Below are 27558 nucleotides of genomic sequence, written 5' to 3'. Positions count from 1 at the left end.
CCTGTCAGAACTAATACACAAATTTAGCAAAGGTACAGAATACAACAATAACACTCAAAAATCAGTCGCATTTATACACAGTAACAAATAATCTAAAAAGTAAACTAATAAGACAAATCCATTTATAATAGAATCAAAAAGAATAAAATACTTAGGAATTAATCAAGGAAGTGAAAGACTTTGTTTTAAAAACAATTTCTTATGATATTTAGTTATTTTTGAGAGGAAGAGAGAGAGAGACAGAGCATGTGTGGGGGAGGGTTAGAGAGAGAGGGAGACACAGAATTCAAAGCAGGCTTCAGGCTCTGTGCTGACAGCTCAGTGCCTGACATGAGGTTTGAACCCACCAAACATGACATCATGACCTGAGCCGAAGTCAGACGCTTAATCCACTGAGCTACCCAGGTGCCCCAGAAGTGAAAGACTTCTACACTGAAAGCCAAACAAAACAAAACAAAACAAAACAAAACAAAACAAACAAGAACAAGAACAAAAACAAAAACAAAAAACTTACTGAGAAAAGTCAAAGAAGACACACAAATATGGGAAGACAATCCATGTTCACAAATTGGAACACTTAATATTGTTAAAATGTCTGTACTACCTAAAGCAATGTACAGATCACTGCAATTACTATGAAAAATCCCAATGACACTTTTTAAAAAAAGAAATAGAAAAAAAAATCCTAAAATTCATATGGATTCTCAAAAAACCCTGAATAGTCAAAACAATCTTTAGAAAGTAAAACATAGCAAGGGGCTTCGTATTTCCTGATTTGAAAACATATTACAAAGCTACAGCAAGCCAAAATAGTACGGTACTGGAATAAAGACAAATGATAGACACATAGACCAACTGAATTGAATAGGGATCCCAGATATAAACCCTCTCATATAGGCTCAAATTATCTTTGATAATGGTGCCAAGATTACACAATGGGGAAAAGATAATCTCTTCAACAAATGTGGCTGGGAAAACTTGATATCCACATGTAAAAGAATGGAGTTGGACTCTTACATTGCACCGTATAAACAAAATTGACTCAAAATAGATTAAAGATCTAAACGTAAGACCTGAAGCTACAAAACTCCTAGAAAAAACATAGGGGAAAATCTTCATGACACTGAATCTGGCAAAGATTTCTTTGATATGACACCAAAAGTATAGGTAGCAAAAGCTAAACTAGACAAATGGTACTACATCAAACTTAAACATTTCTATGCAGCAATCAATAGAGTGAAAAGGTAATCTGTGGGATAAGAAAGAATATTTATAAGCCATATATCTGTCAAAGGGTTAATACTGAGAATATATAAAGAAATCCTAAAACTCAACAATGAAAACAAACAATAGGATTAAAAAATGGACAAAAGACTTAAATAGATATCTCTCCAAAGATATAGAGATGGCCAGTAAGTATATGAAAAGATGTTTAACATCACTAATAATCAGGGAAATGCAAATCAAAACCACCATGAGATATCATTTTATATCTGTTAGGATGGCTACTATCCAAACAAACAAACAAACCAAAACAAAACAATAAAAAACCCAGAAAATAGCAAGTGTTGGCAAGGTTGTAAAGGTATTGAAAACCTTGTGCACTACTGGTGGGAATTTTGCTTTGGAAAACAGTATGGAGATTCTTCAAAAAATCAAAAACATAATTAGCATATGATGCAGAAATCTCATTTCTGGATATACATCCAAAAAAAACGAAAACAGAATCTTAAAGAGATATTTGCATACCCATGTTTATTGAAGCACTATTCATTATAGCCAAGAGGCAGATGCATCATAAATACCTACTGATAGATCATAGATAAAATATGGTATATACAGACAGTAGATCATCCAACCTTAAAAAAGAAGGAAGTTCTGTTGTATGCTCCAAAAAAGATCAACTTTGAAAACATCATGCTAAGTGAAATAAGTCAGTCACAAAAAAAAAAAAAAAAAAAAAGTAATGCATGATTCCATTTATATGAGGAAGCTAAAGCAGTCAAAGGTTTAGAAACAGAAAGTTTTGAGAGGCTGGGAGGAGGTGAAAAGAAAAGGATGTTGCTGTTCAAAGATATACAGTTTCCATTTTGCAAGATGAAAAAGTTCTAGAGATTTGTTGCACAATAAGGTGCATATAGTTAATACTACTATGTATTTAGAAATGGTTAAAATGGTAAATTTCATGTTATCTGTTTTTTATCACATGAAAAAATGCAATGCAGTATTACAAAAAAACATCAGTGGAGGGGACTGTGAAAGTAATTGTGCAAATAAAGTGAAATCAGATAAGGTACAGTGAAAATATGTTAATGGTTTAATAAAAACATTAAAATTACTGTAGTCTTTTTCCATTTTTAGAATTATAGTTCATATAGCTTCTAAAGTGAGAGTTTTCATAATTATTTCAAAAAGCCCCTCAATTTAAATAAAACCAAACCAAAGTAGATGATTTCACATATTGTAGGAACTGAGGACTTCATTGAAATCATTAAGCTAAATATATTTGCTTTTCAAACTAAAATCAGCTGATGGCTGCTAAAAAGTAGGATTCAGCTAACTTAGAGCTTTAAAACTAATTACAATTTCAAAGTAGGTTTACTAAGGGATGTAACACCTAAAACTAGAAAGAAGCTAAGTGATCAGGGATTTAAATTCACTTTCAAAAGGTGTGTCCAAATTAAATTCAGAGTTTTGTAAATCATATACTGAATGCATAATAATATTCATTAATATTAGTCATGCAAATTTGTTACTTCCATAGATGATTTTAATTTCTAGTGTTTTCACAATAAGATATTATAAAACGATACAGGATATCACAAAACTACAATATGTCATTGCAAACTCAGAATGAAGAAGCAAGACTAAAAGTTTAGGTCCTGAAACTGAAGAACAGGTGCTCTTAAGAGAACTCAACAATTTCAGGTTGATTGCCTTCAGGATGTATTGGTTTAAAAGTAATTATGTTTTTCATGTTTTGATTATTTCTAATATAATTTAGTTCAATTGCTTTTCCCATTTGCTTTTAATTCCTATAATATATGAACTCAAATGAGTTCCATTTTCTAAATATGAAAAAAATTCAGCATCATTTATCTTTATCAGGCTGGTGCACTTGACATCACATTCATGTGATTTTGCATTATTGAAAAATATTTTTTTTCCTTTTTGAAAGATAATTTTCAAATCACTACTGGCTTATGAGAACATTGTTGCTTTTGGTTCATCTTTATTTTCCCTGGCATTTTAAACTATAGTGGAATTTGCATATAATTTTAATTAGATCCTTTACAATGTCGTGAATATTAATAGCTACATTAAAAGGCTCTTCTTTTTAAACAGGCTATATTTTTCACATGTCCTACAGGAAAACTACATATTACTCCTACATTAAAAAGTATTGTGAATTCCTATAAAACCAGAACCTGACTATTAAATGAATCAGAAAATGGATTATTTACAACTGTTTCTTAAACTCTAGCTTGAATATATGATTGGATACACCTTTTCTTCCTTGAAATAATTTCAGTAACATAAATTCCTAGAAGTGGCTTCTTCAATGACAATGCATCTTTAAAGCCTCTTGAGATTGCCAAATCATCCCACTAAAAGGTTGTTTCAGTTAAAAATCCTCACCAGCAGCTTGGGAACTTGCCAGGCTGTGAGTGGTTTTTAGTTTCCACACACAGGGAATGAGGCATGTGTGTGGGTGGCCTTGCCTCTCCCAAAAGACCATCTGTCCTCTGCTGGCCAGCTTTCATCTATCAGGCCCCAAAATGGTCATGAGGGGCTGGGAAGAGTAACAGGCTCTCGCCTTGGTGTCAGTAGCTTGGTTCGGAGTGACCAAGTTGACTCTCAAGTATCCTTGAGTCTGTTCATACATGGTCACCTCCTCCTTGACTTTACAAGATTTTCTGCAGAACAGCAATATGTATTCACACTAACATAGAGGTACACAGTTTGTACTGCTCAAATGAATCAATACAAGCATCATAGAAGCAGCAAGACAGTGGAAGAGTCCTGGTTTGGGTAGAGAAGACGTGAAGTCAGTCACCTACTGGGCATATAATCTTGGACAGGTCACTGAACTAATAAGGACCTTAGCTTCTCATGTGTAGAATTGAAATTCTAGATGGTACGAACCGTTAAAGGGCCTTGTAGCACTACTATCCTGGTTCTATGCTTTTTAACCATAGAAAACTATTCTAAAGAGGGATAAAAAGTAGAAGGCTGAGAATAGCATATATTTAGCTTGGACTTGAGTAGAGCACATTCTTTCAGTTGAAGGGACAATCTGAATCTACTTAATTGTAAAAGGAAGACAATCCAACAGCAAAATAAAAATTATAGCTTGAAGAATAGTTGAATGCATATTAGGGCAAGAGAAGAAAATAAATCTCTAAATAAAAGAGTCAAGATGCAAAGTTATTTCTGCCTGTGTGTGAAGGAAAATTTCTAAATCATATCTATTCAAAACATTACATCAAGTTCTCCTTCCTAGTCCCCATGAGAGAAATTATGCAAAGTATTGTTTTGAAAATGATTATATCAAGATATAAAATTTCTGGAAACTTAACAGCAAGCCTAACATTATTCTGTGTATAGGAAATGCGGTTTTTAAAGTTTCAACAGATAATTAGTAAAATGATCACTCAGGAAAATGTGTTATGAAAATTTGGTAAATGATGACTAAACATAAAGAGCAAATTTGAGTATTTTTTTCATGATGAATAAGAAGACATTTCCTTTCCTGCGGCATCTGGGTGGCTTAGTAGGTTAAGTGTTAGAGTCTTGACTTCAGCTCAGGGCACGATCTCACAGTGGTGGGATTGAGCCCCATGTCAGGCTCAGTGTGGAGTGTGGAGCCTATTTGGGATTCTCTCTCTCTGCCCCTCCCCCACTCATTCTCTCTCTTTCTCTCTCTTTCAAAAATAAATAAGCTTTAACAAAAAATAAATAAATAAAATATTCCCTTTCCTATTGGGTTCAATTCACATAGTACAATTTATACAGTAAAACAACAAGATATATATATTTTATTCCTCTGCTCCTAAAATAGTTGTACGGTATATACCATAAATGTCTATGTATCTAATTATTTTAAAAATGGCTTATGTAGAATATTCTATCAGATAAGACAATTAATTATTCCAGTAAACATTTCTGGGACCTTTGTTACTTACTAAGCATTGTTCTGGAGTTTCAACAGTAAAGCAGATGTAAAAGAATTCAGACCAGTAAGGTTAGCTGGGTTGCAGCTTAGTAAATGTTTGTTCAGTGACTTGAAACAAAGACATAACTCTTGTCGTTTAAAAGGCTTATTCTTACTTAGCAGATCTATAATTGTACAGTTACTAACTCAACTTTCTGAAATAGTTTTTTGAAAGGAAAAAAAGCATGCCTGAGAATGCTTCATGGTTACATTTTACTGTACAAAATAAAAGAAAAGGAGAAGTAAATGCTAATGTTTCACCTTCAAATAGTACTTAAACAAACATTTAATCCTGCATGCTCCATTATCATTATTTCTTGTCAATGAATCTAAATGTGAATATTGTTTTCCTTTGGTCGTTTACCTAATTACTTTATACATAGAAACTCTGAATAGGTATACATATTCAGAGTTCTTATATAAAGGTTGTTGAGGACTTTAAAGAATATATCAGAACTGCACAATTCTACAATTTTACTACAATAAAGACAAGGAAATTTTGAAGTCAGAAAGAACATTTGAGTTCAACTTCACAATTTACATATTAAAAGTTCAATGATTTGCCCCCAAATTAATCTAAATCCGTTTGCTTCACAGATGGTATTACAGGAGTCACTGCTCTGGACAATTCCCTGCTTTATCCATTAAATCACTCATTAAAATACCCAGTAGTCTACCCTAAATAAAATTTCAATTCCCTTGACCATAAATTTAAGAAGTATGGAATAACCTGGCTTTATTTAAGTGAGTGAGTTCCATGGTATTATACAAAACATGGTTAATCATAATACAATCTAACTTTGTTAGTTCTGTAGGAAAAAAAGTAATTCACTATCTAAAGCATTTTATGTTGAATATTTTACTTGCATTCACTATATCACTCAGCAGCAAAAAGGGTGGATATTGCACATCACGCTGCTTATATTTTGTTTGTTTATTTATTTATTTATTTATTTATTTATTATTTGTTTATTTATTTATTAAGGTGCTTCTATTTTACAGCTGAACTAAAGGAAGGCACTTGCTGAGTGACTGGGGCAAGTTTAAAAATTTCTTGTTATGTGAAATTAAATTTAAAACCCGAGTCATCTGATTCCAAGTCAGCGTCTAGTCTAGAGTTGTTGAAAGATTAGCTTCATACAAATGAACTCCTTATGGAAATGAGGGTCTAACTTTGAGTATCTGGGTACGTTTAACTTTACCACATTTCTTTTCAAATGAACAAAATACACAGAGTTAGAGGCATGTAACCAGAAATCCATTTTATCTGTAATCCTGCATACCAATGTGTTTTAATCAAACCAGTGGAAAAGTTGAGAGAAAACTTACTTGTTTTGAAATCTGTTATTGGTAGAACAAAAGCAAATACGGACTGATTCAAATTCAGAATGCCCAAATTCCATCCAAAGAAAAAGGAGTTAAAACTACACTTCCCATAGTTGTCTTTCTGGTTGAATGTGAACCTGCATTGCATCTAGAGGGTCACTCCATGACTCACCAAGTAATATACTAATAATTTGCTGCACATGGAAAGATTTCTCCCAAAGAATCATAATTAGTCACTGCCGCTGCAGAAAACTTAGTTGCTTCCTTGCAAGGCTTTTTTCTGTTGGACTGAACTCTAATTGTGTTTATTTACAATGCTATTTGTTATGCCCCAGGTATAACTGTACAGATCATTCAGCCTTTCTTCCCTAAAAAGTGGAAGCTTTATTCATGAGGGTGTGAGTAAGAGCTCACAACTCACTGTTGTGCTAACTAAAAAAAAACCAAAAAAACCCCCCAACAAACCCAAAAAACAAAACAAAACAAAAAAAACAAAAAAACAAACGATTGGTCTCAGACCTCCTGAAGGAGATGGGGTGAAATGAAAGAAATGGGTCATCCTGAGTGATAGCATCACTACCCAAGTAGGTGTGAATGATGTTTTCTGTGAGATCAGGTAAAGTAGTTAAGACAATAGAGCAAATAAATTAATGTTGGTAGAATTGCTATGTGTAATTGTTTCCTTTAGTGTCTGGGAGGAAAGAAATCAATGGATTTCTTCCAAAAATAGTTCTCTAATTGAACAACAGCATTTTTTCTTAATGTAGCTATAATTGAATATTTATTTAGAAGCAAATTGAGATCTTGTGCAAATGAAGAACAAAGCATGCATTCCCAGTCATCGTGGCACTCCTTTAATTTCATGTAATGCTGATGAACAGTACCATTAAGTGCAAATAAAGAGAGAAGACAGATTAATTTTAAAACGACCCATTCTATTACAGAGACTTCAATTTTTTCTTTTTCTTATTTTTTTCCCTCAGTCTTAAGGCAAGTCATGATTAGTTATAAAAGAATTGCAGGGCTATAATCAGAGACCAAAATTGTCTTTTCTAGTTGTTTTGAAGTGCATAATATGCTAATAAGCTGTTCATTAAATTGGTATTTTCTATTTAATTTAAGAAAAGGCTCTTTGTATTAACAAAGCTTGTTTGACTACTTTCATAGAATGGGCTATAATCACATTTTTGGAATAATTTACAAAGATTATAACAGCTTATTACTTCGTAGCTTACCTCAAAGTGGGCAAAATTAGATCTAAATTTTTGTATAGGACTGCTCCAAGAACAAATACCGATGATTCATCTAATTCTAGAAAGAATGAAATTAAAAATATTAGTGAAACGACAAGAAAAATACTGTCTTATAAAACTTTAATCTGCTCATTACAAGGGGATTGCAGTACTTGCTGATGCAAAGCCGAGTAGAAGAAATGTTTTCTTAACCATGCATGGTGCAGATAAGCCCACACACCATACATATTAATGGTAGCTCTAAAAGATGTGTTTTCAGTGGCTTTGTGTCTTATGAAGTAACCTTTCTTCACCAGGCTGAGACCAGAGGCAGCTGTAGGTGCAGCTAAGGAGCTTCAGAGACAACTTTCTTTTGGAGTTTAAGATATATGGTCAAAATCTCCAAGGTAAAAATCAAGACTACAACATCACTGTTGAAAGTAGCCATTAATTTTAGAGGCTTCTGGAGATGTTCTTAAAACTTAATTTTTTCTTAAATTTGCCTTTACATACCAAAATAATAACTACAAACCAAAGCAAAATTAAAAATGACTGTAGAAAGTGGTATGTTTCCATACCTCAAATTAAAATATTATGCCACATGCTTTACATTGGGATAAAACTGACATTACTGAGACCTAATTATGTCAAGGGCAGATCTATAATTTGCATTTTTCCATTTTAATAGGTCCTTTCCACCAGTAAATTCAGATTTAAAGACTATGTGTAAGTCTTCTGTATTTACAAAATTAGACTCGTGATTGCAGACTAAGTTGTTTAACATAAGCAGATTTGTATCTAGTGTGCTATTAAATAACCTTATTAGAAATGTTTTGTTCAAAGCTCAAATTATGTCACATATTTACCTTTTGATGATACAGGAGTAAAAATGCTTTTTGGAATGACTACCCTATCTTCTGAGTTTCTTGCCCAGTCAACCATTCCTTTTCGTCCTTTCATTGGGAAGTTGATGTCTGTTAGAACAGATGCTGCAGGAAGTTTCTGAATGCTAGCCACTATTAGAAAAGAAGTAATAATGTTAACTAAGATCTTTCAGTGGAATCAAAATTGATCAAATTACACCTTGCAATATATTCAAAAAGTTTTGAGCCAAATTATATTTATTAGAGCTACAAAACAGACTTATTTCCTAATATTAGACAATAATCATTAAGGTTGCCAATTCTTTTACTTATCAATTTAGATTTCTATTGCTTTCCCCAGGAATCATACACATGGTCAATGGGGTGTATTCTGAGAGCAGCATGTACTGCCACGCGGTTGTTCAGAGTTGACTTCCATTCTAATGGTTATAGGTTCATACTGTGTTTTTTGCTAAGCATTTTGATTAACACATTTGATTCATAGACTGAAATTTGTGTTTATATCTGAACTTTGTTCTCGGAACAAATTTTCTGCATTTACATGTGAATGTCATCTTTGAAAGAAATTTTTCATGGATTAAATGGGGTACCATGAAGGCATGGAAAACAAAGGCATATTACTCTTGAAGACAGAACTGTCATAATCCAACTAATAAAGCACCAGTAATGCTATAACCACAGAGACAGTGTAATATGCAAAAATATTTATCAAGTAGATTAATAACACAAACTTTTTAAAACAGCCCCCTCCGTAATTGAAAGTAATAAATGGATACTTGGAGTGTAGAATTGTGTCTTTACTTGCAATAAGTATTTTAATATATATTGAAAAAAGTCATGAATGATATGTTTGGTAATGCCTGATTTTTTTTTTATTATATCTAACAATTATATATGCACACATATATACATATATACATACATAATAAAATTATAAATACTTAAGTACTTATTAATTATATACATTTTCAATTAAGAAATGTAATTTGTACAACTTTTACAGAGGTTCATACTTGTTCTACATGAAAGTTTCAGGTATCTCATGGAGGATTTAAATAGATAATGAAAAAAAACTATAGCAGCCATTACAATAGTAAGCTAAAGTAAGAAACCATCCAGCTCCTCATAAGTGGATTTCATTCTGAAGAAACTTGTAATTCAAATCGAGAGAATGAAAATTAGAAATTTAACAATATTAGTTGTATAAATATATTGCAACACTGGCTTAGTTCCAAATTGAAATGGTTATGTATTATCGTACTTTACTAAAGCTCTTTTGGCTATTATAGACATCCATTATCAGCATAGGATGAAATTTCATTTGGCCTGTAATTTGACATAATAAGCTTAAAAAAGGATTTTGCTACTAAATGTTGAAAGAAAGAGGGTGCTGGGTAACACATAAATTAGTTATGGATGTTACATGCTGGTTTTGAATAACAGCTATAATTATTCTGCTTTCTTTAATTTTTCAAACAATATAGTCTTTGTTGTCCATAAATAACCCAGTTCACATGTCCTAAAAGGTCCAAATCCTCCACTGCAATTGGATGGACAGGTCAGCAAATTGGTAGCACATTCTTTCTTGAGGGTCCTATAAGTTTTATTTAATCTGCAAAATTAAATTCATTTACTTCCAAATTCCTTGGCTCTCACTTTGGTTTTCTTGATATTTAGAGGAAATTTATTTCACCTCTTTGCTCTAAAAATTGATGAAAAGAAATGAAGATGTTTCTGACTGTCACACAATTGGTTTCTGTTATAAGGGAAAATAAATAAGAGATAAATTGTTGAACCCTGAAGTCTAATAATTCCTCTGTTACTATATTCCTTGGATAGAAAACAAAAAACAAATGACCAAAAAGAAGCAGTAACAAATGGAGGAAGCACATTCTTTACCAACTCTATCACTTTATCCTGAATAAGCTCTAGACTAATGGCATGTCCTTAAATATACAAAAATGATAGAATTAAACGTGCATGCATCTCATATTATGAAATGCACTCATTCTTCAATCAATGGTACACTGGCTATTGAATTATGACTATATAGGTTATATTGTACTTTTGAACACAGTCTAGATTAAACAAATATAAAAATCAATTAGGATCAGCATTTAATTTGTGCAAGAAGTCCTCTAAATTGCAGTCTTGAGTATAGGGAGTACATGAAAACAAACACTTATTCATTGATTTTAGTAGAAATGTAACTCTTAAAATAAGATGACATTTTCAATAAATGCATTATAAAAAAGGATATGACTTCATAGGCTGATGAGATTCAAATGTTAGTCTTCAAATTATCAGTGTATACACGTTCTTTAAAATACAAAATATTTATAATATTACATCTTTACCTTAAAGCTACCTAGGAAGATGCCTTAGGTGATACTGTGGTTCTTCATGATCCTGACATGATTAACAAGAAAACCCATTTCCATATAGCAAAAATAGTTCAAAGATGACTTTTATTTCCTCCTTCTTTCAGTCCCTGTACCAGACACTTGGACCAATCCAATCCTCAATCTCTTCCCTCCTTCACTGAGTTTGAGTGTCCAAAACCTTTAGGTAAAACTCAGATGTAGTCTTTAGGGAACTGGAAAGCTCAGATGTTAAGTGAATACCAGAGAGGTAGGATTAAAAGTGAATGCTTTAAACTATGCCAAGTATACAAATATGTGTCCAGTGCTGACAAAGGAACATAAATGCAAAGCATAAGTGCATAGTCTACACTCTGTTCCTGCAGTAATTGCTGCATTAAAACCAGTCATTGTGGGTGGTTAGATAATAGAGCATCTTTCCTCAAAAACTGAGAAAACGTCTTTCTTACAGAAGATTAAAGTGCTTAGAAGAAACCACAAAGGACACAGTGTCCCTGAACAAATAGGCACATCTCGAATGCTCCAAGAATTATCCTAAATTCACTGTATCGTGTTTTCATTACAACACTAGATTTGATTTCTTATGCAATAAAAATAGGTGACTCATCACTGATAAACCTTGCAGCAAAACCAGCTGCACTTTCATTTTCCAATTTTAAAACTTTCATTTTGAGTTTGGATATGCAGCATAAAATTCCTCCTCATGAGAAAGCGTAAGGAATCCTTGCAGACTCTAAAAGCACAAGGTCGGTTTTTTTGTTTGTTTTTGTTTTGCTTTTGGTTCATCAAAGCAGGGTGGAGCTTTGAACCTTGTCCCTGAGGAAAATCATGAGGTTTTAGCACTTTGCCCTAATTGAGGTTCTGGAGAATGGCAACTCTGTCATGTAATGGCATGTCAGGTAATGTGAATGGCCCACATACAAAAGCTCGGGTTAGTTAATATGATGCAGCAGTTGCATCATGGACAAGAATGGAGGCACGTAAAAGGAAAAGACTAGAGAGCCAAAGTACACCGATGAATGCTGGAGGGATGAGAAAATGGGCAAATGAGAGCTAACAGGGAAAAACCACAGTTTTCCAGATGGCTTAAGTCTGGACTCTGAATCTGGCCTGGGATTCAAATCCTAATATTGTAGAGTATGATATCTTGTTTGTTTGTTTGTTTGTTTGTTTGTTTTTCCGGGCCAGTCCCAGTTTCTCTTTGCTATTTTGTGTAATTATGGAAAGCATACCCTACCACTCCCAAAAGGCTCCTTTTAGAAGACAAATTTCATGTCCATCTTATAAATTGTGCAACACTGGGCATTGCCTATAACTTCTTTGTTCCTCAATTTTTTCTTCTGTAATATGGGAATAATATTATCCACGTCACTGAGATGCTGGAAGATGAAACTTACTATGTGTCAAGAGGTAAGTCAGATGCCTAGAACAGTATGTGGGTAATGCTGTGTAAGTGTTAGCTATTATTTTTTAAAATTTTTAAACATTTATTTATTATTGAGAGACAGAGAAACAGAGCATAAGCATGGGAGGGGCAAAGAGAGAGAGACACACACACAGAATCCAAAGCAGGCTCCAGGCTCCGAGCTGTCATCACAGAGCCCGATGTGGGGCTCGAACTCACGAACCGTGAGATCATGACCTGAGCCGAAGTCAGAGGTTTAACTGACCGAGACACCCAAGTGCCCAAAGACATTCTTTTTTGATTGTGCTTCAGTGACTTTGGCATAAGATTATGTATTTAAAGGTTTATGTTGGTTATCCAAAGGTAGGGATTGCATTTAACCAAAGGTAGGGATTATACTTAAGATAGAGCTCATCCTTTAGTACTTAAATGTGTCACCTAGGGAGCTAAGGTACCTTCTTACTCATTCTCTTTCCTTCCTTCCCTCCCTCTCTCCCTCTCCTGCCCTCCTCCTCCCTCCTGCTGCTTCTTCTCCTTCTCTCTCTCCCCACCTCTATGTCTCTCTCCTTGTCTCCCTCCATCTCTATCTCTGTCTCCATCCTTCTGTCCCTCTCCCTTTCCTTTTCCAATAGAATCTTCCAGAGGGAAGAGGTTGGGTTCTCTGGTTATTTGGCCACACAAAGTCAGCCAGGTTAAAAATCTCAGTTGGAAAAGAAACCTACTGCATCCTAGGTGACAGATTCAGTATTGCCATTGCAGCCAAGGCCACAGTCTGCAAAGAGAACTTCAAAAGCACTACCCTTATGCAGTGACCTAACTTAGTGCAGCAATTCACATCGTATAAATGAGTAGCGGAAACTCCCAAACAAGGGAACCTATCATAAACAAAAGTGTAGATGGATACAGGAAAAGAAGTTTAAGAGATGCCTTAAAAGGGATATTGACGTTTCCAAAATATTTAAAGTTTGCATCATTTTTCATGTTGATTCAGAGGGAACAACTTACAAATTGGGTCTTGACTCATCAATATGAGGAAATTGGCTAGTTATCAAAATGGATTTGCTTGTGGAAAACATCACTCAATATTACTAGATAGTCACTCCACAGTTTTGATATCCCATACGAAAAATATGGCAGGGAAGGAAGTATGCACTGCATCAGTGTGTTAGAAAGCAACAATTAGTTTTGTTTGTGTACCTAATGCAAGCACAGAGGGGCTGAGCAAAGCCTACATGTAGTGTTATCTGTTGGCATTTAGCAGCTTAAAAAGTCATGGTTTTTATATTTATATAGAAATGCTGAGTGCTTTATAAAATACTGAGGGCATTTGGGAGGGAAAGGAAGGACAGCTGACATTTATTGAATAGTTGCCATGACCTTGGCATTTGTTAGACATTCCTTAATCTATTCAACAAGTATGTATCAAATATTTTCTCTGTGCTAGGCACTGTTCTTAGCACAGCACTTAGGCAAGTGCTTTACACGTGATATCTTATTTAATAGTTAAAACAACCCTTATTTAATATTTAAAGCAACCCTAGGAGGTGTCATTATTATCAGTATCCTCATTGTTATTATCCCTACATTCATTTACAAATGAGGAAGTAGACTCTGTTAAAGTGGTAACATTGTGATTCAATTCTCAGTTTGCCTACTCAGAAGTATATGATTTTGCACTGTGTGGTGCAGTTTGATCTTACCTAACAAATCAGCAGCAAATTTACTTTGTCTTACTGTAATATTTTTGCACTAAATATAAAAGACAGACATAATAATTCAATGAGAGGAAATGAAGCTATTCTCACTTGTCCAGCAAGAGATCAAAATTAGATACTACTGAAGAATGGTGATTATCAAAAGGGCAAACAGACACGTACTTTAATTTGTCCAGCATATCTTTACGTTCTAACATCTCCATGAAAAATCACATTCCTGTGAGTGGTTTACAGGAAACAGACAATCAAACGGCCAGTTTTGGTTGTTTTTCTCATTACCCCGTCTCCCCCATTTACTCTGTCTCTTTTCCCAAAATGCCAAGATTGGAATGCTGAGAGCCCAAGAGAAAGAACAGGTTTGCTAGAAAGTAGCGTGCAGCCATGACTTCCCAGGAAATGGAACCACTAGGCAGGGGCATCTGAAAGGACCCAGTGCTCTGACAGCACCTATCAGTTCTATCCCGCCATCACCACTAGAGTGAAGCATCCCCAAGTCCCAGGACCAGCACACAGAGATTTAGATGAGAAATACTCTTCTCTTTAGGAATTTACAGATTTTTCTTTTTAAGAGAAAAAGTAGGATCCTCTGATTTTTTTTAAAAGTAGACAAACTAGACGGGCAGTCAAAAAAGGACCTATATGGCATATTGAGCACACGGTTTTCAACTTGTTACTTTTTAATGACTTACTATGTATAATGAAACTTTAAATACTTAACCATTTTGCATATTCCTTTCCAGCATCAAAATTAAAAAAAACTTTCAAATTACTTGTGAATCATTAGCTTCAGACTCTGCTTTTTATCCATTGGCTGCTTTGTATCCAAGCCTGGGAGACTCTGCACAGCAGGGCACATTCTTATTCCTGCTCACAGTACTTTTGCCAGATTTTAGTGCTCTCCATGGAGGAGTCCCGTGGCTTGCTCTCAGGTCACCCCTACCTCCCCAACATGTAATCATGCCTATGCCCATGGTACATCCATAGCCTACATGTGACTCTCATTAAAGCTAAATCGTCTCAACCAGGGATTGGAAAATTATAGCCCACAGGCCAAATCTGTCCTATTAGCTATTTTTTGCATGGTTTGCAAGCTAAAAATGGTTTTCACATTTTTAAATAATTGAAAAAATTCAAAAGAATAATAATATTTCTTGGCATGTGAAAATTATATGAAATTCAAATTTCAGTGTCCACAAATGAAGTCTTGGAATACAGCCATAGCCATTCATGTACTTACAGTCCAGGGTTGCTTCCCTGCAACAATGGCAGGGTTGAATAGCTGCACTGAACACTGTATGGTCCACAATCCTAAAATATTTACTGTTTGGCCCTTTGTGGAAAAAGTATGCCTACATCTGTTCTGGACATATGCTGAAGAGCTATTTTTAAATATTACAATTTACCTTTAAAGAGAAACACATTCTAAAAAACACATGAGTTTCTGTACTTATTCTGTTATCTATTACATGTTCTTCCCACCTTTTCTTTCAGTACTACACTGAATATAGTGGGGATATTTGAGCTGATTCCACCATTTTTCTTTTAGTTTTCAAAAAGAGTATGAATGAGTGTTTTACAGTCTTACAGAAACAGTCATTTTAAAAAAAATGTTCATCTTCTCTACACAAGTAGTTCATGATTTTACTCCTAACACGAATGAAAAATAAAATGTGATATGGTTAATCATTCTTGTATGTATACCTGAATAGTAAAAACAAATCAATATAGAAAATTTTTTAGGAAAGCAGTTTTCCCTCTTCTCCCAACCAGTTAAATTAAGAACAGAATTCCTTCAGAAGGATCATCAGATGATAATCAACTCAGTATTGAGACAAAGAGAGAGAGAGAGAGAGAGAGGGAGAGAGAAATATTTTGTACATGCAACATTATTAACTTCTTTCTCTTTATATACACACATATGCATGTGTGTGTATAATAAGAAAGTTTTGATATTTAAGGGACTTTCAGTATTACTAGTGAAGAATTAAGCCAAGGACCTACTAGGAATTAGGCACCAAAGCAGGCAGCAAACAACTAAAGCCAACAATTCAAGGACGTCCCAAGATAGTGACTCATCCATTCCCAGAAAAGTAATAGCAACAGACAGTGCCAGGAGGTGAAAAGGGAAAAGAGATCATTGTAGACCGAGAAATTCATTCTGGAAATTCATTCACCCAACAAATCTCTATTGAGCCCTGAGAATATTCTAAGCACTATTTTGATACTGAGTATTTAGCAAGTGAACAAGAGACACAAAGTCTTTGCTTTTAAAGAGCTCACAGTGGGGAATACATGCAATTAGTAAGGGAACAAACAATTCAGATGATGCTAGATTGAGAGAGGTGGCATAAAAGAAATAAAGGATGAGATGGAACACGCGTGGCTAAAGAAAGCTTCGTTGAAGAGGTACGGTCTGGGCTGTGGTTTGACAGTTAAGTATGGCAAAAGGAAGAGGAAACTGCCTATGCTCTGCGAATCTAGAGCCTGAAAAAGGTGTGTAATGTTTCATACATATCAGAACAGTAGCATCTGGGTAGGAGGAGTGACGTGAGGCTTTAAAGGCATGAAGCAAGGAAACTTAATATGTCCTAGAGATATAATAACATTTCTAATAGGACAGAAAGGTTTAGGCAGAGAAATAGGAGAAAAAGCAAAATAAGATATTGTAGGCTAAGGGATCTAGAGCATGATCAAATTTAGAATTTGAAGATATAATTAGATGCCTTCTAATTAGAAATTATAATTGACAATGTGGACATGGATAAGTCCTCCTAAAGAGAGAATATAATGAGCAGATTCATTTATTCAGCAAATATTAATTGAGCACCTATTACATGCCAGGCACAGTTATGGGCACTGAAAATAAACCAGTGAACAAAAAAGTCAAAGTCTTTGCCCTCATGGGACTGGCATGATATCTGGGATTGGTGTGGGGGGGGGGGGGGGTGGAGAAAGACAAGGAACAAATACAACTAGCCAGAATGTCAGTAATGATAAATGATATGATAGATAATGAGTGAGGTTGAGAAGGTTTACTAAATAAGGAAAGCTTCTTTGGTAAGCTGGCATTTTTGCCAACATCCACAAGAAGTGAAATGGTGAGTTATGCAGATATTAAGAAGATAACAGGAAAAAAAAGCTGAGAAATGTAGTTTAGGAAAGGCTCACTTTAGGGGGTAAAGAGAAATAAACATAGAAAGACATAAAAAATTATGGGGTGCCTGGGTGCCTCAGTCAGTTAAGCGCCCTATTATTGATTCCTGCTCAAGTCATGATCTTCTGGTTGAGATATCAAGCCCCTCATCAAGCTCAGCATAGAGCATGGAGCCTGCTGGGGATTCTCTCTCTCCCCCTCTCTCTGCCCCTCCCCTAACCCTTTCAAAATAAATACATAAAGTTAAAAAAAAAAAGACACCAAAAATCAGTGGAGAGAGAGAAGAAAATTGCAATCATCAACTAAGTCTAGAATGGAGAGATGCATTTTAATAAGGAGAAACTGGCTTTATGAGGGGTCAAAGGTTTTATAAAGATTATGGAGAAGAGCCATTGGTTTGGTTTAAAAAAAAAAATGGAAACAATACTCTAAGATTAGTTTCAGGACATGATCTATTGTAGAGATTGGTAAACTTTTTCTATAAAAGGCTCAACAGTAATTTTTTCAGATTTGTGGGCCATTAGGCAATTACCCAATTCTGCTGGTATTATATGAAAGCAGCCATACACAATTCATAAATGAATGGTCATGCAAGAAAACATGATGTTTAATCATGTTTAATTGTCTTCTGTGATCAGTGTTGTATTTTTTTTTAATTCAACAAATGTTTATTGGGCAGAACTCTTGCCCAATTTTGATTTCCTACCACCAAACCACTGTCTTCCCCAGTGTCACTCACCTTAATAGAAGGTGCCACCATTTATTCAAATGTTTAAACCAAAAACCTAAAGGTCATCTTTACTTATGGTTTTCCTTTGCCTCCTATGACATCCATTAACACATGCTCTCAGTATTATTTCTAGAGCTAGAACATGTCTTAAAACCCTACCCTTCCCTCCATCTTCATTCCAATACCCTCTGGAAACCACCAGAATCTCTAACCCAAATGAATTCAAGAGTTGCCTAACTGGTCTTCTTGGTTCTATTCTTTTTCCCTGAATTTATTCTCTCAGAAACCAGAGTTATCTTTTAAAAAATATAAATCAGATCATGTTGTTCCCTTACTTGAAATAATTCAATGGCTTGCCAGTGTTCTTGGACTAAAATCTAAATCTTATACAATGGCCTACAAGGCCCTGCATGGGTTGGCTTCTCTCTCTGCAGTCACATTATACATGGCTGCTTGTTTACTGACCCAGATCAAGTGGTACAGGTCTTTTCTTTTCCACCACAGGGCTTTTCCTTTCTAACGAGAACATTATTTTCTATTCTTATCCTTGAGTCTCTGCTAACTTGGTCTGTTTTAACTGCCCTAGCTAAAGAAATTCACCACCACCCCTTCCCTGCCATTGCTATTATATCATCCTGTTTATTTTCTGTATGGCCCTGCTCACAGTTAAAAATTGTCTAGATCATGTAGACTTGTTTATTGTCTGTTTTTTTATATTAGATTATAAGCTCAAAAAGAAAAGGTATTTTCTCTATTTATCATTGTATGAAAGGATCCTAACATACAGCAGGTCTGACACAAGTCCTCACATATTTTTTTTTTTATTTTTAATGAATTTAATTTTATTTTTAATGAATAAGGTCTACCAAAGACTCAATACAAGGAAATAGGGTACAATGTGATCACTTTTGTGCCCTGGAGACAAAAAAAAAGATCTAGTTTTCCAATTACTTTGTGATCTTTGGCATGATATTTAATTGCTCTTCAGTTTGACCATCTGTAAAAATCAGTAGCCTTTCATGAGGATTAGTTGAAGGCAGTTGGTTCATTCCCTGTACATAGTAAGACACAATATATGCCAATTCCCTTTTATCCTTTATCTCAACCATTCTCTGCCTTGGGTAAAATATGGTGGAAGATCCAAAATTAAGAAAAGACAAAATCCTGACACAGAAAGAGATTACAAGGGAGACAAGAGATTACAAGAGATTACAATAAGACATTTATTTCACATAAATATCTTAAATATGAGCCAAATAGGTAATAAGAATGTTTCCTCTGAACTCCAAACCTGTCTACTGAACTACTCAATTCACTGTCTTCAGGAATCTTAAATGTAGCATATCTGAAGCTTAACTCTTGATTTCTACTCAGCCAGCATATAAATATGCTTTCAGTATGTAGTCTTCCCCGTATCTATAAAGGGGACCTCCATCCCACCCTTTCCCCAAGATAGAAAATGGGAAGTTATCCTTGACATGTTCATATTTTCATCCCCAGAATCTCCTTCATCATTGTGCTTGCTGTTTCTCTTCCAAAACACATCTTAAAGTTGTCTTTTTATCTCAACTATCTTTACTTTGACTGCTACACAATAATCCATCAAGTCTTTAAATTAAAAAAGTCACTATATTCACTGCTCATTCTTGTGCCACTTTACACACTGCAGTGAGAGTATTTCTGAAGCAGAGTTGAATCATTTTACTCCCCAGGGAGTTCCCATTACACTTGTATAAAATACAAAATCTCTCCAGGGTCTCCATGACCTGGTATTTGACTTTCTCTTCAATGTTATTGCATGACTTGTCCCATTTACAACTACTCTCCAATCACAGTTGCATTCTTTCATTTCATACCAACCCCTTCCTTGGTTAATTGTTATTCAACATCAAGTCTTGGCTGAATGCCAAAAAGAACTTTCTAGCACTGAGCAACTACTACCCCCATATCTAAGTTGGAAATCTTGGTTAGTCTCTATTCATATCATTTACCACAACTTAAATACGTCTATGAATTTATTTATTTATCTATATGCATTTTGGTTTTAAAAGTTTTTCCTTTCCATTTTTCCTTATATAATAATATAAATTATATCTTCATTCATCTAATAAGATTTAAAAAAATAAACTTATTTATTTATTTTGAGAGACAGAGAGAGCAGGGAGGGACAGAGAAAGAGGGAGAGAGAATCTCAAGCAGGCTCTGCACTGCCAGCACAGAGCCTGATGAGGGGCTCAAACTCCTGAACCATGAGATCATGACCTGAGCTGAATGAAGAGTCAGATGCTTAACTGACTGAGCCATCCAGATGCCCCATTTATCTAATAAGTTTTATATTTAAAAACCTAATATCTCTGACTTCACTCATATGAGGACTTTAAGAGACCAAATAGATGAACATAAGGGAAGGGAAACAAAAATAATATAAAAACAGGGAGGGGGACAAAACAGAAGAGACTCATAAATATGGAGAACAAACAGAGGGTTACTGGAGGGGCTGTGGGAGGGGGGATGGGCTAAATGGGTAAGCGGCACTAAGGAGTCCACTCCTGAAATCATTGTTGCACTATATGCTAACTAATTTGGATATAAATTAAAAAAAATACAATTAAAAAAAAAAACTTAATATCTTCCCTACTAGAATGTAACCTCCATAAGGACAAAGACCAGATATATTTGGCTCATCTTTTTGTGTCCAGAGGATAACCGGTATTTGGCAGGCACTTAATAACTATTGATTTGATATAATGAAAGAAGAAATGAAGAACAAAAGACTAATTTTAACTGGGGAGGGGGTACTGGGCAAGGTTTAGCACATGACTCTAAAATAATATAAGAACAAAGAGGTGATTTCAAGTTGTTTGTAGAATTTTGGCCACTTCATCTTACCAAAAGGAAACCATGAGCCTTATGCCTTTTTCAAAATAAGAACTGAGGTTAGACATGTGTGCCTAACCAAATTTAATTTTTTGAAGAAAAAGGAGGAACAAATAGCAGTAACAAGAGACCATCTACTGAGCAGTTAAGTGCCAGCAATAGTGTGTTACCTCACTTGGCCCCTTGACACACTCTGGACTAAGTACAGTCAATCCCATTTTGCAGACTAGTTTTGGATCATTATGTTGCAAAAATGTTCTTTAGTCCTAATGGCATGATAGTAAAGATTTATGAGTTCACAATCTAATCTAAACAAACTAAAGAATGACTGGTGGAAAAAAGGTCTTACATGAGCTCTATATTTGTAAACATCATTTCTTTCCTGTAAGTTCAGAAAACATTTTTGGTCTTTGGATCTTAAAACCAAAAAACAAACAAACAAAACAAAAAAATCCCTAAACAATAATTTACACCTCCTCTCCATACACGTGCATGCACAAACACATAAAAATACACACTCTGGGATTAAACTGAGTGCTCTATTTCACTATAACTTACATGTAGTTTAAAAAGGCATACCAGTTACAATTTTCTTTCATCTATGTGGTTGAAATTATACTACACAATATATTTACTTTTAAGAAATTTAAAAAGTAAATAATTATATTCCATATTTCTAATATGCTATGATATTTTTGAAATATTATGGATTTTTAGAATAATTTTAAAGACATTAGAGGTTACCTTAATTAGTAAGAATATTATTATATTTTAGAAAAAAATTTTAAAAAGGAAGGAGTTAGGCAAAGTTAATTAATTGGGCAAAGAGTGTGGGGAAAGTAAAAGGAGACTATCTAGAAAAAAGAGAGGTAATGATTAATGCTACCAAATAACAAAGACAGATTCTTCAAAAAGAGGAAAGTTCATATTCCAAAAAGTAATAAAGTAGCCCAAGTGGGTGTTGAAGTTAATTATTAAAACATTTTGTAGTGGCAAAGAAAATGTTTTAGCATCTTTGTCTAAATTAATATCCCTCTATATTCCTACTGCATTTTAGAGCCCTATTTCAATGTATCAGGCTTTGATTTCAGAATATATATATGGATATATACCAATTATCCAATATAAACCATTCCCTTATGAATTATTTAGTCCCTACAACTATAACATTCTATTTTGTAGTTATTAGCTAAACCTTAAATAGAATATTATCCTGTATATAGTTATATATTCTTTAAAGCTTGTTACTATTGGGTAATCAATTTAGTTTAACTTCTATTAAAAGGCATCTTCATACTTTGATCTAACTTAAAGCAAAGCAAAACAAAACAAAACAAAACAAACAACAATACTACTTTTCCCCTAAGCCCAGAGTATAAATTTTAATAGTGTCTAAAACAACTGCATTTCAGATTTGAACACTGACAAATATTTTAGAATATACACACACAACCACACCCACTCACACCTGCTCTCTCAAATTCACATGCCACAAACCAAATCAGAAGATCATATTGAAGAAAACACATTGAACTAGCCACATAAGTAGTTCTATTTCTAAAGTTAAAACTCTTCATATGAAATATTTAAGTAGGTAAGAAAAGCAGAAAAATAGTTTTGACTGTTCAGAAGCCAGTATTCTAATGACAAAGAGAATAATTCACTTGTAAATTCAGAGTATATAATTCTGCTACAGAATTATTTGACGCATTTATAGGGATAATTGATGCAGTTTTGTAGACTACAGGTGATGTATTACATGTTAAGGAGAAGAAATTATAAAAGTAAAGCAGAAAAGATTCCTGTGTGTTAACTGTATCTGACTAATGACTAATAAGAACAAGGAAGAGAAGAGTAGCTTCTTAAGATAGAGAAGTGCAAATACTATTGAAATGTTTGTTGGGTCTTTAGAATCATCACACTACAAAGACAATTGGGTAAGAAACTCATTTTAAAATAGGCAAAGCACAAATATATTTTTAGGTTTAATTATATTATCTGCCTAGAAGTCTGGGATCCTGGTCTGCTTTGTGAAATACTAGTGAGATTAGAAAAAACAAACAGAAACACAGGGTATTAAATGTAGGTAAGAACTTCAGCAGTTCCCTAGAGGGACAGTCTGTGGCTACTGGAGGTGGAGGGACATGCCCACACACCCAGTAAGGTGCAGAGCCCATATTTCGCCCTGTATTTGTTCACTACCAATTACCAAGGGCCTAGTACATGCCAGGTGCTAAATATATGTTATGTTTAATATTTACAATAACACTTTAGGGAAGATATTATTATCTACACTTTAGAAAGGAGCCTACTGAGGGATTCAGAGATGAAATAACTTGCAGAAGGTCCATTTGTTGTGGTTTAGTCAAGGTTTGCAGCCAAATCTAGCTCCAAAGCCAGTATATTTTCCTAGATACAAAATTGGATCCCTGTTAGCATTGACATCAAGTCACCAGTGTTTAACATGAGTCATATTTTTCAGGTGTCAGATTCAGATGAGAACTTAAATAAGTTTACTCTTTAGCAAAAGAAGCAATGGAGAAGGGGAATAACTTAGCACAGAATTCCTGGTATAACCAAATAAAATAAGACTTTTGAAAAAGTGAAACCATAAGAGTAGAAAAAAAAATAAAACTTGTTAAAAGGGAATTGTTGCCTCTTTTCTCTTCACTAGTTATTGTTACAGAGGCAGACTACTATTGCCATAGAGAAAAGCAGTTATTGCCATAGTGACAGTTAAAATGGAATTGTTTTTTGTACTCACACAAATTCGCAGCCACATCCTCCTAATTCAGTTGAATAGCAAAACCAGAAAGAAGGCATCAGTATGCTAATTTTAGCAATATCAAATCCTTATTGCATAAAGCAATGGAGACTAGAGGTATTATAACATTCAAGGTTTGATTTTAGTTGGCTTTAAATTTTATGTTTCTATTCTGGCCTGTAAGTGCCTACCAGATTCTGAAGGAATTAACTTCTCACAGAAGAATGCAGTCACACTGCGAAGATTTATCATTCCAACATGTTTTACATACAGCATTCTTCAGGGAGCTAGGGAGCCATGTGGCCCCTGTGTTAATCCCATCTCTAAAAGCTTTTCCCTAGTTGGAGTTTTTTTCTGGGTCTCTTGAACTGAGGCAAGGCACTGATTCCTTTACACAAAACTCCTCTTCATAGCTTCCCTAGGACACAGAATCCACAAACAACTTCTTTGCAAAAACTCATGTTCTTTATAGGGAATAATTAAAGAAAACTCAAACCCAAAATGTTTGTGGTTAGGTTTATGTGTCAACCTGTGAGAAACCCATGAATTCTCAATCTATATTCTCACCAGAAGTCTTAAATTTTGAAATTGTGTATCTCCATTCAGGACAGCTTTCACAAACCATAGCCAATAATATACCAAGATTTATCATAAAAGTATGTATCTTCACCATCTGTGTTACGTGTATTTCATCCTTGAGGCTTTGAACTCTTTCTCATAGGCATACATAGGTAGGGAGGAGTCAATATTTCATCTCCTTTTCCTATTCATCTACCAGTACTGCTGAGAAGTACTGTGCATTCTATGTTGTATATTTCCATCTGAAATTCATGTGACCTTATTAGTTTTCCTCAGATCATGAGGATTTTCCCAGTAAATATAAAATCCAAAAGAAATGATATGCCTTAGAGCCAAAGAGTTGGTCTTTATCTAGACATTCTCACTAGACAGTTACTGAAAGAATGGAGACTGAATGAGTAACAGGTTCAAAAAATTTTCACTGGCTTAGAAATGTCATAAAAGATTCATTTAAGGTATAATCATATATCCTTTAAAAATGTGTAATTAGCCAGAAAACAATTTTTAAATTCCTAATAAAGTAGATATATATGAAAAATATCACTACAAAAGATAATAAAGGTCAGGAGTCGTTTTACCTTGACATAAAAATACAGAATACACGAGTAAGATTTCCCCAGAGTCATATCAAAACTACAGTGAAGTTCTTTATATAAAGAAGTAGGTTAGAGTGTGGTTGGCTGAGCAAGATAATGAAACGAATCTTTAACTTTCAATTACAAAGATGCAAAGGGATAAAAATGCACTGACTCTGAATGGAAAGCACTGATGTAGGAAAAATTGTGTGGGTGCCCTTAGCATTGTGGCAGCAAGGTTGTTAGGAGTAAATAGTACCATGAATATTTGTGAAAGCATTAATTTGGGAAGTGCTATATAATTAATGCAAGGGATACCTTACCAAATATTTTTTTTGGAAAGCCTGAGGAATAAAAGGAGATAAAACAAAGACATTTTTGTACATATTGTACTCAAATGGTACTTCTGTAAAGAGTTCCTTAGAATAACAGCCACTGTCTGATACTCGGGAATTTTAATTAGAATATATATTCAAGTTATATATACGTAAGAAAGTATAAGTATATATATGAAAGAAAAAAGGCTTTCTAAAGTAACAACATGTAGACCCTATTCTTTCTCAACTGTATTTAAACTGGGATAAGAAGCAAAAGCTGATAAAGATCTGGAGACGAAATGAGAAATTCACAGCAGAGCAGTAGTTAGAATGAGGCTTAGGAGCTGGCATAATACAGGGATAATGGGGAGAAAGTTTAGGGCATCTGGGTTACTGGAAATGAAAAATAATGGCTATTAACAATGCTTTCTAAGTTCAAGATTTTTAAGGACAATAATCATTATTTAATGACTACATCAATAATTGTGTCCTTAAGTAGGCTGTATAAAACAGATTAGATAAGCCTAAAATATTATGTAAAGATATTCACTCCAGTTATGTTCTAAAAGAACACAGGCCTACTGATAACGTGCAACACCATGATATGATGTCTATTTTCTATGTCACAGTCCAGGGTTGTAACCAAGGTACTAGCACTACTGAAAATAACGTTTTTTTAAGTTGTAGAGACAAAGGTGCTTTTCGGAGACATTTCCACCTGGATACTTTATTTTTTATTAAAAAACACTTTTACTAAAAAAAAAAAGAAAAAAAACAAACCTTGAACAATACTTTATGTAGAATGGAGCTGACAAGTTTATGGCTGGACTTGGTTGACCCCTAAACATTCTTCCATTCTTGAGCTTTCATGACTTTATAGAGAGAAGAAGAAACACAAAAATGATAGGGAGAGTAGAATTTATTTCATTTGATAACTGGCAGCTCAATCTGAGTTATAGCTTTAAAAAGACACTTTAAGGAACAATTTCATTCTAGCTTCTGTCCAGGGATTCAAGGGGTGGTATGAGGACAGAAGACTGATAGCTTCACAGGGTAAAATTTCTTAAACTCCAGGAGCAAGGATATGTGTCGGACTCAAAAACAAGAATATATAAAACATAAACAGTGTCGTGACTATAGTTAACAATAGTGTATTATATATTTGAAAGTTGCTAAGAGTAGATCTTAAAAGTTCTCATTCCAAGAAAAAATTTGTACCTAAGTGTGCTGATAAATATTAACTAGACTTATTGTGTTATCATCTCATAACATATACAATTATCAAATCACTAGTGTGTACACTGAAGTTAATACAATGTTATATGTCAATTACATCCTAATAAAAATTTTAAAAAGAATAAGAAGAGAAAAAATAAATAAACCAAGACAAGCTTAAATGTCTTTAAACTTTGGAGACATTTAAATGGTTGCCAGAGTAGGTTTTGACTTTTCTTTATAGGATACAGATTTAAACATAAATCTGTTTTATTTTTGTAGTTGAGTTCTTGGAAATGTAGTGGAGACATTTTCTTGAACCCTCTCCTCCTTTCACATCCTGTTTCTAACCATTAGTACATTCTGTAAGATCAGGCTTTAAAATACCTCCAGCATCTGATCTCTTGTCACTATTTCCACTAGCATCCAGTCTAAGCCACTGAGCTCTCTCATCTGGCCCACTGCAATAAATGCCCAATAAAAGCCTCTTTATATCCAGTCCTACCCTACTATGGTCTGTTAGTTTGTTTTTTTATTATTATTATTATTATTATTATTATTATTATTATTTTGAGAGAGAGAGAGAGGAGGGACAGAGAGAGAGAGAGAGAGAGAGAGAGGAAGGGAGAGAATCCCTAGCAGGCTCTGCACTGTCAGCACAGAACTCAACACAGGGATTGATTCCATGAACCTTGAGATCATGACCTGAGCTGAAATCAAGAGTCAGATGTTCAACTGACTAAGCCACTCAGGCACCCCTGTCTGTGTGTTTCCACTCCATAGTTAGAATGATCAGGTCATGTTTCTGTCCACATCTTTCAATGGTTTTTCATCTCATTAAGACCTATATTCATATGCCTTCCACAAGCTGGCTCTCCACTCCTTTCCTGACTTCATTTCCTCTCCCGCACCCCACTCAGCCACTCCACCACCAGCTCCTTTAGTGCCTCTAACATATCAGGCACATGGATACATGAATACCTTGTACTTGTTCTGCTTGAAATGTTTTGACCCCACATATCACCGTGTTTCATGCTCTCAAGGCATTCAGGTCTATATTCAAATATCGCTACTTTGATTAGAGGTCTTCTCTGAGCATCCTGCCTAAAATGACTCTCTTCTCTTCATGCTCTATCCCTTTACCATAATGGATTACTGTATTTCTTTTCATATCACTTATAACCACTGG

The 27558-nt window shown here is 34.5% G+C and overlaps 1 protein-coding gene across 4 annotated transcripts in view; it reads right to left on the bottom strand.

Annotated features, from left to right (window-relative positions):
* Positions 1-27558, bottom strand: part of ADGRB3 (adhesion G protein-coupled receptor B3) — a 736713-nt gene that overhangs the window by 308361 nt on the left and 400794 nt on the right. For all 4 annotated transcript variants that reach the window (XM_060615856.3, XM_060615857.3, XM_060615855.3 and 1 more), the window contains 2 exons: positions 8640-8789; positions 7777-7852 (listed from right to left, as the gene is read on the bottom strand). In XM_060615856.3, coding sequence (XP_060471839.1) covers positions 7777-7852; positions 8640-8789 — 226 coding nt within the window. The remainder of the gene's footprint in view (positions 1-7776; positions 7853-8639; positions 8790-27558) is intronic.

This window comes from Panthera onca, chromosome B2 (genome assembly GCF_046562875.1).
Source record: "Panthera onca isolate mPanOnc1 chromosome B2, mPanOnc1 haplotype 2, whole genome shotgun sequence".
NCBI lineage: Eukaryota > Metazoa > Chordata > Mammalia > Carnivora > Felidae > Panthera > Panthera onca.
The sequence above is the reverse complement of the archived record's forward strand: the minus strand, read 5'-3'. Positions and strand labels throughout refer to the sequence as shown.